General features: G+C 46.4%; 1 protein-coding gene across 1 annotated transcript; it reads right to left on the bottom strand.

The window, feature by feature from the left end:
* Window positions 1–14401, bottom strand: Zfp790 (zinc finger protein 420-like). Its single transcript, NM_001409279.1, has 5 exons — window positions 14304–14401; window positions 8595–8669; window positions 6855–6978; window positions 6460–6555; window positions 1–3959 (listed from the first exon to the last, which is right to left on the bottom strand). Exons 2-5 carry the CDS (start codon window positions 8601–8603, stop codon window positions 1846–1848), a joined length of 2343 nt encoding a protein of 780 aa, NP_001396208.1. The 5' UTR covers window positions 8604–8669; window positions 14304–14401; the 3' UTR covers window positions 1–1845.
* Window positions 14402–17197: the final 2796 nt, after the last annotated feature.

The following is a 17197-nucleotide window of genomic DNA, read 5'->3' as shown; positions in this document are numbered from 1 at the left end:
CAAGAGTGAATATGGCTTTATTACAGTAAAGATAGATGACAAAATTCTCCAAGTGGTAATGTTCATAGATAACAGTAATTTCAGAATGGCATGCACATGAGACACGTTTAAATGCCCTGTATGTACTCACTCGCAATCGTGTATATAACACATGGTACTAAGAGGCACCAGGAACTGCACCTGTATGACACTCAGGACATCGTTCAGAACTGTCGCCCACCCACAGAAAACGCTCAGACGAAGCCAGCGTCACCATCCCTTTCCATGTAAGGCTCAGCTCTTCCGTGACGAGTCATTTACCTTTATGGCTGAAACTTTTCAAATATAAGAATTAAGCTAGGGGCTGTGGATTTAGCTCAGTGGTAGAGCGCTTGCCTAGCAAGCACAAGGCCCTGGGTTCGGTCCCCAGCTCCAAAAAAAAAAAAAATAAAATAAAAAAGAATTAAGCTAAATGAGCCTACAGAGTGTGTGTGTGTGTGTGTGTGTGTGTGTGTGTATGTAAATCTATATTATGGATCTCCGGTAACCTTAGTTGGACACGATTTTCCTTTTCCTTTGAGACAGACTCATGAACTCCTGGTTGACCTTGAACTTCTGAGATCTAGAATCGAAGGCAGGCAGATGCCACAATGCCTGCTTATACAGCTGGAGAACAGACCTAAGGCTTCGTGCAGGCCAGGCAAACACTCTACCAACTGAACCACATCTCCAGCCCTCACAGAACTTTTAAAATGCAATTCTGAATTTTTTTAAAAATTCTTTTGGACTTTCTATGTTGTATTAAAACACAAGCACTTAGAGGGGTTGGGGATTTAGCTCAGTGGTAGAGGCCAGCAAGCTCAAGGCCCTGGGTTCGGTCCTCAGCTCCGAAAAAAAAAAAAAAAAAAAAACAAAAACACAAGCACTTCAAAGTTTCCCTAGGACACATATAAAAATCACGTCTCACATATGTTACACATTTACATGTCACTACAAATATTCTGCAATAGAGCTATATACCACTTCTCTTATAAGACATCCTCACCATACATAAATAACCCACCAGTAAAGCTTTTCCTAAATTAACAGCCATTACATCATGACGTTGGATGACAGACATGTTATTTTACCAAAAGCTCTTTTTTTACTAAAAAACAAAATTAACTCAGTGAGTTAGAAATAAATTAGCTTTTCTTGTTTTTGTGTAAAACATCTCCATATATTTATTTATCTTCATGGGCTTCCTCAAACATGAGGGTCAGAGGTGCAGCTAAGAAACAGGAATTCGTGTTCAGCACGCACAGGGTCTGGGCTTCGCTCCACAGGAGGAAGTATAAATGTCCGGGTGTTGACTAACTAAAGTCACTTTTCATAACCTTTATGGGGCTGTCACATGAGAGGCAAGTCCAAGATCAAAGGTTTTCCACCTTTCTCGGACAGCCAGGGTTGCTCGCCAGTCTACGCTCTCTAACACTGTGATTCTGAAAGGCATTTCCACACTTTCCTACGCCTCTTGAGTATTTACTACCAGTTAGGTTCAGAATCATGAATGAATGTTTCCAAATCCCTTGAATTCAGTTCTCTTAGTCAGCATGATTTTATAGATGTCTATTGAAGACCATGAAGAAAGGTCTTTCCATATTCCTTATATCCAGTCTCCTCCCATGAATCTTCTCCCTTTGAGCAAGACACTGAACCCACAAACGTCTCCACATTGCTAACACTGTGGGACTCTCTACCGCCACAGATGGACATGGACACACTTGAGTTACAGCTGAAGGTTTCCCCAGACTTCCCACCCATGTGGACATTCTAGTGCTGGGTAGGATTTGAGACTCAGAAATAGGCTTTTCCCAGTTCCCCACCTTAACTTAGTTTCTCATCGGTATAAACCTTTGGACACTGACTGAGCTGGGCCATGAGCAGAATCTTTCCAACACTCCGTAAATTTATAAGATTGTTGACCAGTGTAAACTCTCTCATGTTTAACAGCATCTGACTGCCAGGCGATGATTTTTCCGCACTCATCACGTCCTTGGGCTGCTCGACATTGTGAACTCTCTGATGTTTAATGAGATGTGACTGCTGAATGAAGGCTTTGCCGCACTCATTACACTCGTAGGGCCGCTCACCGGTGTGAATCCTCTGGTGCCGGGCGAGGTCTGAGGCAGAAGCAAATGCCTTCCAGCACTCCTGACATTTATATGGCTTTTCTCCAGTATGCAGTCTCTGGTGTCGGGTCAGTTCCGAGCTATACCTGAAGGCCTTCGGGCATTCCTTGCATTGAAAACGTTTCTCCCGAATATGAACTGTCTTGAGATCCGTATCACGTGAACGCCAACTAAAGTCCTTGCCCTTCTCCTTACAGTCATATGTTGTCTTAGCAGTCTGAGGTTGAGTACGCTCTGGGTCATGAAGGACGGTCTCTCCGTATTCCTTACCTTCCCAGCATTTCTCGCCGGTATCAATCAAGGATCCTGGAGTGTGGTCTGAACCAGAACCAAAGGCCTTCTCTCCTTCATTGAAGTCGTGCGACTTCTTACTGTGAATCTTCTGGTGTTGGGTCAGGTGGGCTCCGCGAGTGAAAGCTTTCCCACACTCCTTACACTCGTAAGGCTTCACACCGGTGTGAACTCTCTGGTGCCGGCCCAGGTCGGATCTGCAAATAAAGCCCTTCCCGCATTCCTTACACTTGTAGGGCTTTTCGCCCGTGTGAATCTTCTGATGTCGTGAGAGGTCTGAGGGGCACCGGAAGGCCTTCTCGCAGTCCTTACATTTAAAGAGTTTCTCCCGGTTGTGAATTTTCTTGAGGCTGCTGACGATGGCGCGCAGACTGAAAGCCTTGCCGCATTCTTTACACTCGTACAGTTTCTTACCGCTGGGAGCTGTGTCGTACTGAGGGAACTCGGCGTCGGGAAAGAACGCCTTCCCGTTTTCCTTGTCTTCAAAGAACTTCTCCCCGATGTAAATTAGCTGCCGCTGGGTATGGTCTAGGGCGAAACTAAAGGAGTTTTTACATTCTTTACATTTATGGAACTTATCGCCAGTATGAATCTTCCTATGCTGACTTAACTGGGACCCGCACGTGAAGGCTTTCCCGCACTCCTTGCACACGTAAGGTTTTTCGCCCGTGTGGATTCTCTGGTGTTTAATGAGGTGCGACTGCTGGATAAAGGCCTTTCCGCATTCGTGACACTCGTAGGGCTTCTCGCCCGTGTGGATCCTCTGGTGGCGAGTAAGGTCTGAGCCGCAGCTGAAGGCCTTCCCACACTCCCTGCACTGATAGGGCTTCTCTCCAGTGTGAATCCGGTGGTGGCGGGTCAGGTCTGAGCTGTAGTTGAAGTACTTTCCGCATTCCTTACATTCGTATGACTTTTCGCCCGTGTGAGTCCGAACGTGGACGCTGAGCAGTGAATGGAATCTGAAGGCTTTCCCGCACTCCTTACATTTGAAAGGCTTTTCCCCGGTGTGAATTCTCTTGTGACCCGTGAGGCTAGAGCGGAAGCTAAACGCCTTGCCACATTCCTCACACTGAAATGCCTTCTTGCCGGCGGGAACTGCACGGTAGCGAGGAAGTTTAGGGCCAGGAGGAAAGGTCTTTCCGCAGCTTTTATCTTCCCGGAATTTCGCGTCTGTGTGGATTAACTGAAGCTGAGAGGGCTCGGGTGCAAAACTAAAGGATTTTTCAGATTTAAATTCCTTCGCTTTCTCTGCTGTATTCAGTCTTGGACACTGATTAAAAGCTGTGAGCAGATTCAAAAGGGGCAATTTGTCACAGGTGAGTGTCATTTGCTTGAGACGTTCCTCTTGATTCTCATTTTGTGATTGGTCCTGACCTTTATCTTCCCAATCGACTCCAGGACTCGAGCCTTCGAGCCCTTGGTTTCTCTCCATTCTCATTACCTCCCAGCGCGACAACCGACTTCCGAAAATGCTGTTTTTTGGTAGGACTTTCTTCATCTGCCACCCGGAATCTGTATCTGAAAACATGAGAGTGCACACGTGTACTGTTTTATTTTCCATTAAAAAAAAAAAGCCATCAAAAGCTAAGGTTAAAGTAAATCACACATGAAGTGAATGTCTTAGAAAAACATTAACAACAAAACCCCAAATCTGGACAATATTAAAAAGGGCAAAAATAAACTGAGACTTCAGAGAAATATTTAAAAAGGTGTCAAGGTGGGGTGGGGTGGGGGGCTCAGTTTGCTTAGAACAGACTAACATTTTATAAACCCAGGGACCAAAAAGCACACATGGGTTGATCCAGTAACAACAGCGTAGCCCAGCCCAGGTTAGTCTCTTGCACCGCCATGTTAACGATTCCATGGGCTGCTTCCTTCATGGCTTTTAAAAATGCATGCATCTATTTTCTGTGTGTGGGTGTTTGCCTGCCTGCCTGTATGTCTGTGTACCGTGTGTGTGCTTGTACCCAAGGACACTGGAAGTGCCAGAAACAAACCCTCCAGGAGTTAGGCAGCTGTGAGCCACCACATGGGGCTGGAAAGCAAACCTGGGACCTCTGGAAGAGCAGCCAGTGCTCTTAACAACTGAACCGTCTCTCCAGCCCCTGGACGGCTTTTTGTACGACAGAAGACAAAGGCATATACAGGCTGCCTCAGTCAAAGACTAATAATAATAATAATAATAATAATAATAATAATAATAATAAATATATATATAATTATTTAAATAAATATATAATTATTTAATTAAATATATAAATAATAAAATTATTATTATTATCATTATTATTATTATGTGAAGAGAGACAGAGAGACAGACAGACTGTGAGCATGCACATGCCACAGTGAACAACTGGAAGTCATTGTGTGTGTGACTCTGGGCAAGCACACGACATAGCAGACATGTGGAAGTCACTGTGTGTGTGTGTGTGTGTGTGTGTGTGTGTGTGTGTGAGCGCGCGCGCGCGCACGCGTGCTCGAATGCGCGTGTGCGGATGCGTGCACACAGACCGCATGAATGTGCAGAAGTCATACTACAACTCTCAGAAGCCAGTTCTGCCACCATGGGACTGAACTCGGGGCCTTAGAAGAATACAGCAAGAAACACTTTCACCTGCTTGGCCATCTTGCTTGTTCCTAGCACTACAAAGCACCTGGCAGGTCGTGCTGAACAACTGACAAAGGCCATCCTCTCTGGCAGGGGAGAAAATGGAGAGACACAGAGAAGTACATAGGCCAGCCAGGGCTCACCCCTGCCATCTCTCCTGGTTGTCCCCCTTTGGCCCTGACCTCTTTGCAAGTAGTTTCCCCTAAGTAGTCCAGACTGGTTTTACTTGTTAACAGATGACCTTCTTCCCAAACATTTCTGGGTACATTCCTGCCACAGAAAAGAATACAAGGTTTCTTTTCTTTCTTTCTTTTTTTTTTTAAAGATTTATTTTATTTATTACTTTATATGAGTACACTGTAGCTGTCTTCAGACACACCAGAAGAGGGCATCGGATCCCATTACAGATGGTTGTGAGCCACCATGTGGTTGCTGGGACTTGAACTCAGGGCCTCTGGAAGAGCAGTCAGTGCTCTTAACCACTGAGCCATCTCTCCAGCCCAATACAAGGTTTCTTAATGCATACTTTCTTAACACTAGCAAGTCAAAATGAAATTAGAAAGCTGGTAACTGTAGGTTAAAAGAATGCCTCATGAATTCAGGAAACACAAGGAAGGAGCAAGAAGTGGGGTAATTCAAGAAGGCTGCATGTGCTGGCCCACGGGAGGAAGTTTAAAGGTGGCTAAAATAAAAGATGTGTTTACAATTTTAGGAAACTTTATAAACACCCAAATGGAAAACGGTAAGACAACAGCAAGGGAGGGGCAGGCGTCTGATCTCCATCATTCGTAAAATCATGACTATTAGCCTGGAACCCCTGCTCGCCCCTGTACTGGCTGAGAAACCCCGTCAGCCTTCCTTCCCCAAACACCGGCCCCTTGCACAGAGAAAACTCCCCCACCTGCTTGGAGAAACTCCAGGCTAACATGTCATTCCTCCTCATCTCCTCTTTTCCAGCAACCTACCCAAGGGTGGCCTCCCAGGGGCTCAGTTTTTGATTATGAATGGGACACCATCCCAAGTCTTAGCAGACATATCATTACCCTGCACTCAGACACATTAAACACCCGTTTTAGCCTGGATGTGTGACTTCACTACCCACCCATGAGATCGATGAATCCACCGGAAGGCTGCTTCCTAATAAACCTGCCTTTATCTACTTTTAATCTAGTCTGATCTGGCCTCTATCTGTGTCAGCAAGGGACAGGAAGAGCCTGTCAATGACCACTGGAGAGAAAGAACGGCAGGAGGTTCCGAGCTGAGTACGGGCGGTGCAGGAAAGGCCAGCCGCGTGTTAGCTTTTGCCACGGGCATTCCCCAGGGAGAGGGTCTGGGGCAGTGTGTGAGAGGTGCTGCTGACTCACTCCACCGCCAGACTACCGGATGACGGCCCCAGCGGACTTCACTCACCCGGGAGAAATCTGCTGGTCTCATTGCTCAAATCCACGCAGGCATCTTGTTCTTTTTCCAACACAGGGAACACATGCGGTTGATAAATGCAAAGTCCTGCGTGTAAGATAAAATATAGGCAGGTAGTGACCACACGGAAGAGAAGCCAAAAAGTTTGAGCTGGTGCCCTGGTAACAAAGGAAGTGCAGCAAGGACAGGAAGGACAAAGAAAAAGCACAACGCATTCTGGGAGGACGGTGAACACGGGCTTCCCCAGTGACGACACCATCTCTGCAGAAAACACGGGCCGTTTTCCAGAATAAACGCAGGTCAGAAAACCCCCTGACATTTCTTATAAAAAAGAAAGTCAGTGGCTGCCAATAAGGAAGCCCGGAATGTCTAGGGTCGAGTCTTACCCACGGAGACGAGGTGGCTGTAGTTCTCCAGCATCACGTCTCTGTATAGACTCCTCTGTTCCAGGCTCAGACACGCCCACTCCTCGGGAGAGAAGTCTACGGCCACATCTCTGAACGTCATTACCTGCCGCGGGACAAACCCAGTGTTAATGGTGAAGGTTAAGAAATGATTCCGCTGGAAGGCAAAAGATGGCCAAGGGAGGGCAGGGAACAGTAGGTAGAGCTGGCAGCTATGGCTCGGGACCAAGTGTGACAAACGGAGTCGAGGGCCCACAGGCTCAGAAAGACTACTGCTCTGGGGCCTGGGGGGACGGCTCAGTGGTTCCGTGCTTACTGCTCTTCTAGAGGCCTTGAACTGAGTTACGAGTACCCATCCTTGGCGCCCATCCCGCCCAGAGCTCCAGGGGATCTGACATCCGCTTCTAGCCTCCGCCAGCTCCCAAACCAACCCACATCATGTTATTTACAGAAGCGGACGCACATATGCACTAACAAAAAAAAAAAAAACAAAAAAACAAAAAAACTATGGCTTGGTCACAACATCCTTATCAGCTTCACGGAAGGAACATCGGAGAAAAGACATCCTGGAGAGACGACACCTGTTGGAAGTCGCTAACTCCAGATGTACTAAACCATGAGTAAATCTGGTCATTTTGTGGATGTTTGTTCTTTTTAGTGGTGGGTACTTTCTGGCCGATTTTCCATTGGTTTAGATTCAAAGAAGTCTTTAGAGATGCATTCCCAAAATAGATACTAGGTTTTTGTTTTGTTTTCTTTGTTTCTGAGCTGAACCGTGTTGCTCTGTGGAAGCAACTGTCAATCAGCTAACTTCTTGCTAATTCCCAGGTTCCCGTACACTCAGGGTTCCTGCCATTTCCTCTGAATGCATAGGAAAGAGACATATACTGGAGCAGGCCCAGAACTGCACCGAGTCTCATCCTGGCTGACTAAAATGCTCCAGTCAGTACAGACAGAACATGAAAACCTTCTTGCCATCGGTCGCCATCGTCCCGCCTATGGGTCTGACATGACGGTCTAGGATGCCCTCCACAGACATGATGTCCTCCTGATTAGATAGGAACTCCACAGGAAGACCAACAGAGTCAACTAACCTGGACCCTTGGGGCTCTCAGTGTCTGAACCACCAACCAAAGAACATACACAGGCTGGGCCTAGGTCTCCCTGCACACGTGTAGCAGATGTGCAACTTAACCTTCACGTGGGTCCTGAACAACTGGAGCAGGGAGCTATCCCAAAAGCTGCTGCCTGTCTGTGGGATGTTCTTCTAGCTGGGTTGCCTTGTCTGGCCTCAGTGGGAGAGGAAGCTCCTAGCCTTGCAGAGACTTGAAGTGCCGGGGTGGGGTGGAGGGATACTCAGGGGGCCCCACCTGCTCAGGGGAGGGCTTGGGGGATGGGGGAAGGATAATGGGAGGGGGTGACTGGTAGCCGGGCACTGAGTGGGATATAAGTAAAATAAGTAAAAAACATACAAACAAAAACAAAAAAAAAAAAACCAAAAAAAAAAAACCCAAACAAACAAACAAACAAAAAAAAACAAAAACAAAAACAAACAAAACCTCAGGACTGCCCTGTGGGAGAGATAAGGGTCTATTAACAGAAGAAAGAACACCATGTCCAGAAAGTACTAGACTGCCCCATGGCACCACTGATCTTGCAGAATTAGAGACAAAGACATTCTTGTGAGGAGAAATAGTTTTTGTTGAGACAATGTGAACTCACATGAGCCATGATTTGAAACTCCTAAAAGTGACCAGTCAGTCCTCTTCTTGATTCCTATGTTGATGAGGCCAGCTCCTGAGAAGACAGCACACAGGGAAGAGAATCATGAGATGCCTGGCTTTCCACAGGCCATTTCAGAGGGCAAGTAAAAAGGCCATTTTCTTCCTTGGAGGAAGGCCAGAGGGAGCGTGTGAAATGACACCCCGCCAAAAGTCAAGAGAACCCCCAAGTGAAGCAGGATGGTGTTGTAATCTAATCAGTCATGGCAAAAATCATTCTATAGCCAGGTGCTGGCACACATGTTTAATCCCAGCGCTCAGGAAGCAGAGGCAGGCAGATCTCTGAGTCCGAGGCCAGCCTGCTTTACAGACTGAGTTCCAAGACAGCCAGGGCTACTCAGAAAAACCCTGTCTTGAAAAACAAAACAAAACAAACAAAATCGTTCCTGAGGTCAGGGTATGAGACAAGGTTATTCTCATTTAGTCTAAATGCCTCTGAAAGCTCTACAAAACTAGCGTAGACATTTCCAAAGGAAACAGAACTCTCCCTTGTGGGTGTCCACAGGAGCTGGTGGGACTCCTCTGTATGTGTAGAACAGGGCCTCCTTATTCTTCCCATGTCTAACAAACTCTACGGCACCTACTGGGTCATTTCCATCTAGACCATCTACAAAGGGTCATGCTAGAAAACTGGAGACAGCTTTGAGGCTATAACGAGCCTGAAGAACCTCGCCAGGCCATCAGTGAGACAAGCATGAGCACAGGCCACATAGCTCACAGGGCACCTGCACATAGTCCAGCATCACTGCCAGCCCCCGAAACTCCAACCTTGGCACAGTCCTACCACGTGTGCCTCTCAGCCTGGGCGGAGGCCTCGCCTCTTCGGAGAGAAGTAACTGCTTTTTAAAAACTTTACTTTTACTTCATGTGAATGAGTATTTGCCTGTGTACCACACGTGTCCCTGGTGCTCCCTGAGGATAGGAGAGGGTGTCAGATTCCCTTGGGACCGGAATCAGAGATGGTTGTGAGCTGTCACGTGGGTTCTGGAAACTAAAAAAAAGGTCCTCCTGAAGAGCAGTGGGTCCTCCTAACTGTGGAGTCATCTCTCCGGTCTCTAACTTTACATTTTAAGAATAAGGTTTAAACTTAAGTAGAGACATGGAAAGGGCTAAAGATGTGACTCAATAGTTAAGAGTTCAGGCTGCCCTTCCAGAGGACCTGGGTTCAATTCCGAGCACCCACATGTTGGCTCACAAGCATCTGTAACTCCAGCTTTGGGGGATCAGTCATTCTCTCCACGGGCACTGCATGCATGGAATAGACCAAACCACACAGAAAAATTAAAACAAACAAACAAACAGACTAAAAACTAACCAACCAACCAAAAAAGGATAGACATAGTGGTCAGTGCCTTCAATCTTATCTCTGAGGAATGAGAGGCAGGAAGATCTTTGAGTTTGAGGCTAGCCTGGTCTACAACACAAGTTCCTGGCCAGCTGGAGCTACATAGTAAGACCCTGTTTCAATTGCCTAGCAAGCGCAAGGCCCTGGGTTCAGTCCCCAGCTCTGAAAAAAAAGAAAAGAAAAAAAAAAAAAAGACCCTGTCTCAAAAAAAAAAAAAAAGTGTGTATGTATATGTGGGGGGGGTGTGGATGGAAGGAGGAAGCTGTCACAGAGAGCAGAGCAGGGCACAGTGAGGCTCATGTAAATTCCGTGTAAAGCATACTCTATCCATTTCCCCAGGACACAAAGAGCTCCATGGTTGTGATGGGTCTTTGCGAGTCAAGTGACGGTTCCTGAACAATTGTTATATGAAACACACTTTGTGTTTGGGAGGAGAGAGGGAGGACTTGAGAGCAACTATTACACAGTTTGAAGGAAGAACTGTTCTAATCCCGAGTTCCTCCTGAAGCCATGTAGAGGAATCAGAGATAAACAGAACCCATGTGGACAGTCCAGCAACGAGAAATCCTCACTCTGTAAGAAGTGGGCAAACACTGAACACAAGATTCTGACAGACATGACAGGAAAAGCAGGCAGGGAGTTCACAGGATCACTGTAAATTCTAGGACAGCCAGGGCTAGAGAGACTAGGGCTAATGAGACCCCGTGCCTCCCCCCTATATCCCCAATATAAGGGCCAGTGGGTGGTGGTGAACACCTTTAATCCCAGCACTTGGGAGGCAGAAGCAGGCTGATCTCTGAGTTTGAAGACAGCCTGGTCTACAGAGTGAGTTCCAGGACAGCCAGGGATACATGGTTTGGATTCAAGGTGACTAAACAGACACACTGTGAGACCGTGAGTGTTTACTGATACTACCTGCCTAAAGAAATACAATGGTGTGGGGGAAATGGCACAAAACATCACCTAAAAAACATTAGATAAAAACCCATGATGAGTGGATGGGCTAGGGAGATGCCTCGGGGTTACGAGCACTGTTGCTCATGCAGAAGACCCTGGCTTCATCCCCAACACAGGAGCATCCAGCATTCCAGTTCCAGGGGCTTCAGTGCTCTCTTCTGACCTCTCCAGGGAACCAGGCACACATGTGGTGTACATACAAATACACGGGCAAACACTCAAGCACATAAAATAAAGCTATTAAAAAATTTAAAACGCACCAAGAGTTATGCTATAAAGGTCAACTACCTCTGAGAGGATATTCAAGTTTTTATTAGACTTTTGCACCCTGAAAATTTATGGCTTGTATATTTGTGGGAAAAGAGATGAGAGAATCAATGACTGTATATCTAGCCAAGCTATCGTTCAATTTTGTGTTTCTGCCCTCTCACTCACCAAGACGGGAGAGCACGTCCTTCCGCTCCACGCCCGCTTTCAGAAAGTACAGTGTCTATTATTAAACACAACGTTCATTCTTTGTGTGCCAGGGCAGCTGCTCTGTCGTGTACACGGTCGTGTACATACAGGCGCACATAAACCGTCCACTGACTGTGACCATCACTTTTCGGAACACACACCCAGGGTAAGGTGATTGACCACAGCTCCCACATTAATCTCAAGTACTAACGGCACCACATTCTCTTCAGAACTCCGCGCTCCGCAGGAGAGCCGTTCACCCCTGGCCTCAGCTTTCATGACCATTCTGATTCCAAGCCTTAAATTGACACTCACTCTGCCCCACTGATTCTAGACCTTCCTAGGGCTTCAAGCTTGAAGCCAATTGGGTTGAACCACCGGAAGTCGCTTGGTCACAGTGCACCCTGGGAAATGTAGTCCGTCTCTGTATTCTCTTTAACAAAAGACTACACAGCAACTGTCAATTTAAAGGCCCTGGTTTTAAACTCCATTACTTCCAGCGACACAGTCCTTTCCCACACACAACGCTAGCATCTGTTTACAAGAGCTTCAGGAATTTTAGGATACGTTGAGATGACCAATATTGAGACCTACACACTACTCTTCCTCAGCTATGCGAACGATGCCTCTAGCCATCTTTGGACCAGCACTATCCTTGGGTGGGATGACTCCTGGGAAATGTAGTCCACTGCCTGGGCAGCCAGAGAAACTGGCCTCGGAAAGATAACAAGACACATGGGTTGTAAAACAGCATCACACTAGTGGTGAGTTTGTACAGTCTACACTCCAACAACAAACTGGCTGAACCACTCACCACCTCCTATCACAGTAGCACACCTGCCTGCTTTTCCATGAAAGATGTTTGAGTTGGTGCCTGGTCCTGAGCTGTGTCCTGCCTGGAAATCCTACCTCGAACTCGGGTTTAGCCTCTTCCACTCTCAAACAAACAGAAATACCTTCATCCCATCCTCCAAATGCTTTTTTCTTTTTCTTTTTTTTTAAATGTGTTTGGGTGTTTTGCCAATGAGCAGGGTGTCAGATTCCCTGAAGCTGGGGTTGCAGCCAGTTGTGAGCCACCATGAGGGTAGTGGGATTCAAAGCCAGTTTCTCTCCAAGAGTAGCAAGTGTTGTTAACTGCTGAACCATCTCTCCGTCCCCTTCAGTTCCCCTTAACGCATGTGTTGAGACGCCTGCTCGTGGTTCCGTTATTGATCTTTGGTATAGTGATACCAGTCTGTCCGTCTGTTTACTTGCTTAAGTCCCAATAGAGGAGGATGGTTCACATCGATTAAAACTTAAGAGCAGGGCTTACGAGGACATCTTGAAGGCACTTCAATGGGGTCAGTCCCTCAGTGGACATCTGTGCCGTAAATGGTTCTCACTCAGCTACTGGGCTAAGAATGTCCTTCACGGTTCTGTCCACCCACCAGACTCTTGTTCAACTAGGTTGCATCCAGTTTAGTGACTTATAATCTACCTGAGAGAGGATGATGCAAGATTTGAATTTTAATTCAAATACCAACTCACCAGCAGGGTGTGAGGGTGATCACCTATCGCTCTAGCTAGCACTTGGAATGTGGGGCTGGGAGGATCCAGTACAGCCCTAGACTCTGATCTGACACATATCCTGTTTGAGACCAGCAGAGGCTACAGCCTATCTCAAAATCAAACAAAAACCACCACTTGACAACTGTGCTTGAGCTTGGGTCTTTAATGATGTTACACACACACACACACACACACACACACACACACACACACACACAGCATATATATGGCATGCATATATATATATCATGCATGGTGGCCCAAACCTGTAATCCCAGCGCTGGAAGATGAATCCCTGAGTTCAATGGATTTGCATAGCAAGTTCTAGGCTTGCCAGGGCTACATAGAGAGGCCCCGTCTCAAAAAGAGAAAGGGAAGGGGGAAGGCTCATGGCACCAAAGTTTCTAAATACTTCAGATAAGGAAACGAGAGGACATTTACTTTCTAAACCTGGATGATCTGGACACACACCGTTGTGGCTGGGCCCCAGTGGTTCTTCAGTACTGTGTGCAGTTTGTTTTAATCGTGGTGAGGCTGCTCTCTGTAATACACGTAATCCCATTCTGGAGCAGGACACAGTGGTTCAAACCTGTTATCTCAGTCAGGAGGATTGCCTCCGGAGGGGTGACCAGGGCTAAATAGCAAGATCCTGTCTAAACAACAAGACAACAGAAACTACTGGAGAAGGGGAGGTAACAGAACCTGGAGTTCAGGTCAACCTTGGTTATAAAGAGAATTGCAAGCCAGCCTCAAAACCAAACCCCACCTATGTCTTCTCAAGAACTCTCTAAAGAAGGGAAGATGTCTGCTTGGAGGACCCTGGGCGTTAATAACCCTCCCACCTACCCACCCAAAAAACCACCCGGACAGACAAAACACTGTGTTAAAAAAAAAAAAAAAAAGCCTTTGCCTGTAGATTGCCTACACCGCACAATGAACTTACAGACAAGTAAAAATGCTAGTTATTATTAGCTTTACCTTTTCCCTCCCGTAACGCAGACACTCCTGAAGATCACACTTACTAGTCGTAATTTGAAAAGAAAATGAGATTTAGGAGACTTCAGATATCTCTACAATCTCGCCACTCCTGTACTGTGATCCATTCAGTCGAGACACAGTCCCCAAGAACCATTTGATCCACGTACAATGTCCCCTCCCCACAACAGCTCGCTCTACTCACAAAGCGCCACAGCTCGACCCCAACTCTCGCTCAGGCTCATTTTCCTTTCCTCGCAGTTTCTCTGCGGTTCAACTCCTCCCAGATCCAGCCGCTCACACAATCTAATCTCCCCATGCTCTCTCTCACACACACTCAGGGCTGTCATTGAGGACTCTGTCACCTACAGGACGAGGCAGGCTTCCTCTTGGTCAAACTGCCACTGCTAGGTGGGTCTCAGACGCTGGGATCCTACATTCTGGTCTGCGGCTCCAACTTCCAGCAGGAAGTCAAATTCGGAACAGCCTCCCTGGCCAGATTTCCGCCTGGGGATTGGATGACTCAGCCGACTCTAGCGGCGAGCCTCCGGTCGCCAACACGGCCTCGAACTACATTTCCCAGAATATCCGGTGGTTCCGCTTGTCGCCACTTGAGTGGCGGTTCTTTGGAAACTCGCAGTGAGATGTAGTGCTGGGTCAAAGAAAGACAGAAACAGACCAGCTAAATCTGCAAGGTTTTAAGAGGGTTAAAGGCCCAGGGACACACAGTGGAAGGCGAGAATCTATTCCTGCAAGTTGTCTGCTGAAGGCTGCATTGAGCGCTCACATACACACACAAACATAAACAAATGTCTTTTTAAAATCACAACAATTTGGATTGCTACAAGCCTAACATAGTGGCTCGTGTCTTTAATGCCAGCATCAAGGAAGATGAGGCAAGAGAGCTCTACGAATGGAATCGAATCGAAGGCCAGTTTGAGCTTTCTCAAATAAATACGCGTTGCAACAGAGGAATTACGGTCAATCCGCATGATGAGTGAGTGGGTGGTTAAGCACTGAGAGAACTTGAATATCAATAAAAGATGTTCTTATCAAGGGACTCTGCTAATGTCAGGATGACCGAGGCGGAGGTGGGGGTTGGGGAGATCTAAATGAGGATTCAGAGGAGTCTGATCAAACAGGTCCACATCCCCTTATCTTGTCTCCCCTACCTTTGGACAGTGGGCTAGAAGTGGGGGTCAGAGTGTTTGAGAACTCTTATTAAAAGTAGTTTGTTTTTTTTTTTTTTAATCTAAGCCCTTTGAGAAACTGGAGGCACCAAAGTCACTTTTCCCACCACCTCAATTTCCCATCTTTAATTTGTCAGGTGTCCTTTTCTAAGTTTTACTTATTTTTATTCTGTGTGTATGAGTGGTTTGTGAAGTGGAAACGTAAGGGTTCTTCGGAGAGGCAGTTGTGTTGGATGGTGTTTTGCTGGAACAAACACCTGAAGGAGTGTTTTCCTGCCTTGGATACAGGCGAGAGGCTAAGGCAGACTCCTGAAGGAATGTTTCACTGAAGCAGACAACGGGAGAGAGAGGATGTTCTGTTAAGTCAAGCACGTGAAAGGACACCTGGTGAAGGATTCTCTGTGTTATTTTAGGCATAGTCTCTAGAACATCTTCGTCAGAATCAGCCAACCGAGAGTCATCCACATAACGATAAATGATAGATGGAGGAAAATGCTTATGGACAATTTCTAATGGTTGTTGCACAGGATACTGACATAAAGTTGGGGTACTTAACACTCCCTGTGGAAGAACCTTCCAGTGGTATCTCTTCAGAGGATGACTACTATTCAAAGAAGGTACGGGGAAAGCAAACCTTTCCCTGTCTTTCTCGTGCAAGTATTGAGAACAAAACCAATCTTTCATGTCAATTGTTATTGGCCGGGATTTTGGTACCAAAGATAGAAAAGGAATCCTGGCTGTAAAGGACGTGTTGGTTGAATTACCTTGCTAACTGCTCTTAAATCCATATTATCATCCATTTACCTGATTTCTTTTCTTCTTCTTCTTCTTCTTCTTCTTCTTCTTCTTCTTCTTCTTCTTCTTCTTCTTCTTCTTCTTCTTCTTCTTCTTCTTCACAACAAACACAGGAATTCCATGGGCTGGTGGACTCTTCTATAAGTTGAGCCTTCAGCTGCTTTTATACCAGTTGTTCAAGTGCCTGCAATTGTTCTGTTGTTATGGGCCACTGCTCTTGCCACAGAGGTCACTTAGATAACCATTTCAGGGGCAAGGCTGTTGGTAGGTCAGCAGCAGCCCCTTTTATAAATTGGGAGACTCCATCCCTGTGACATCCTGTGTTTTGACCATGGGTACAGTTTGTGACTGTTCTCTGTCGCTGATATCAATACCTTCCCCGGGAGCATCTGCCATGTTACCCTACTTTCCTCATTTGCTGTCCCCGGAATTTCAGGAATATTAATCTGAGTATCCCATTGTTGTGAAAGCTCTCTTCCCCATAAGTTTATGGGTAGGTCAGCCGTATAAGGTCTCAACTTCCCTGATGGCCCTTCTGGTTCCACATAGGTAAAACATTGGGTACTTTGTCTTTTTTGTGATAATTTGCCAATTCCTATAAACTGTGTGTAAACCTTTTGAAGTGGCCAATCTGGATTCTAAGACTTTTGGGGAAGAATACTGACATCAGTTGTACCATTAATCTGGGTCTCTGACCATTAACCATTGTTTGCCAGAACACATGTTTTCCAGTGCTCCTTAAAGCTCCTGTCCTTCCTACTGGAGCAGCCTTGCCCTTGATGTCAGGAAACAGCAGCTGAGCGATTCTATCCCCTGCATCAATCTGCATTTCCGTTTTCACATATGCTGTAATTTTGATTTCTTCCTTGCTATCCCCATCTACAACACCTGGATGCACAATAAATCCTTGAGAAGTTGACCCACTTCTTCCCAGGATTATTCCCACTGTCCCTGAAGGAAAGGGACCATACACACCAGTGGTTAACTTATTACTTTCCACTTTTGGGGATAATGTAAGAGGGGCATCTGTGGCCAGAGCCAAAGCTGCACTTCCTTCTGTAGCAAGCACAAGATCAGAAATCCTACTTTTGGTTTTCTTGCCTCCTGACAGACCAAAGGAAAATGGGTATATTGTTTACTGCAGGGACTCGAGCTGACAGGCCCCTCTGTTCATTTCCTGATGGCAAGAGGTTACCTCTTATGTCTCTCTTAGATTGGCAGTCCATTGGTCAATGTTTGCCCTTTCCACAGAGCTACAATACCCTGGAAGCCTTTGCT

Source organism: Rattus norvegicus, chromosome 1 (genome assembly GCF_036323735.1).
Source record: "Rattus norvegicus strain BN/NHsdMcwi chromosome 1, GRCr8, whole genome shotgun sequence".
Lineage (NCBI taxonomy): Eukaryota > Metazoa > Chordata > Mammalia > Rodentia > Muridae > Rattus > Rattus norvegicus.
This window is presented reverse-complemented; position numbering and strand designations above follow the sequence as displayed.

Coding starts and splice junctions, on each gene's coding strand:
- Zfp790 (NM_001409279.1), bottom strand. Junction 6,556..6,854: donor CAGCCACCTCGTCTCCGTGG/GTAAGACTCGAC, acceptor TCTTACACGCAG/GACTTTGCATTTATCAACCG. Junction 3,960..6,459: donor GACCAGCAGATTTCTCCCGG/GTGAGTGAAGTC, acceptor TCATGTTTTCAG/ATACAGATTCCGGGTGGCAG.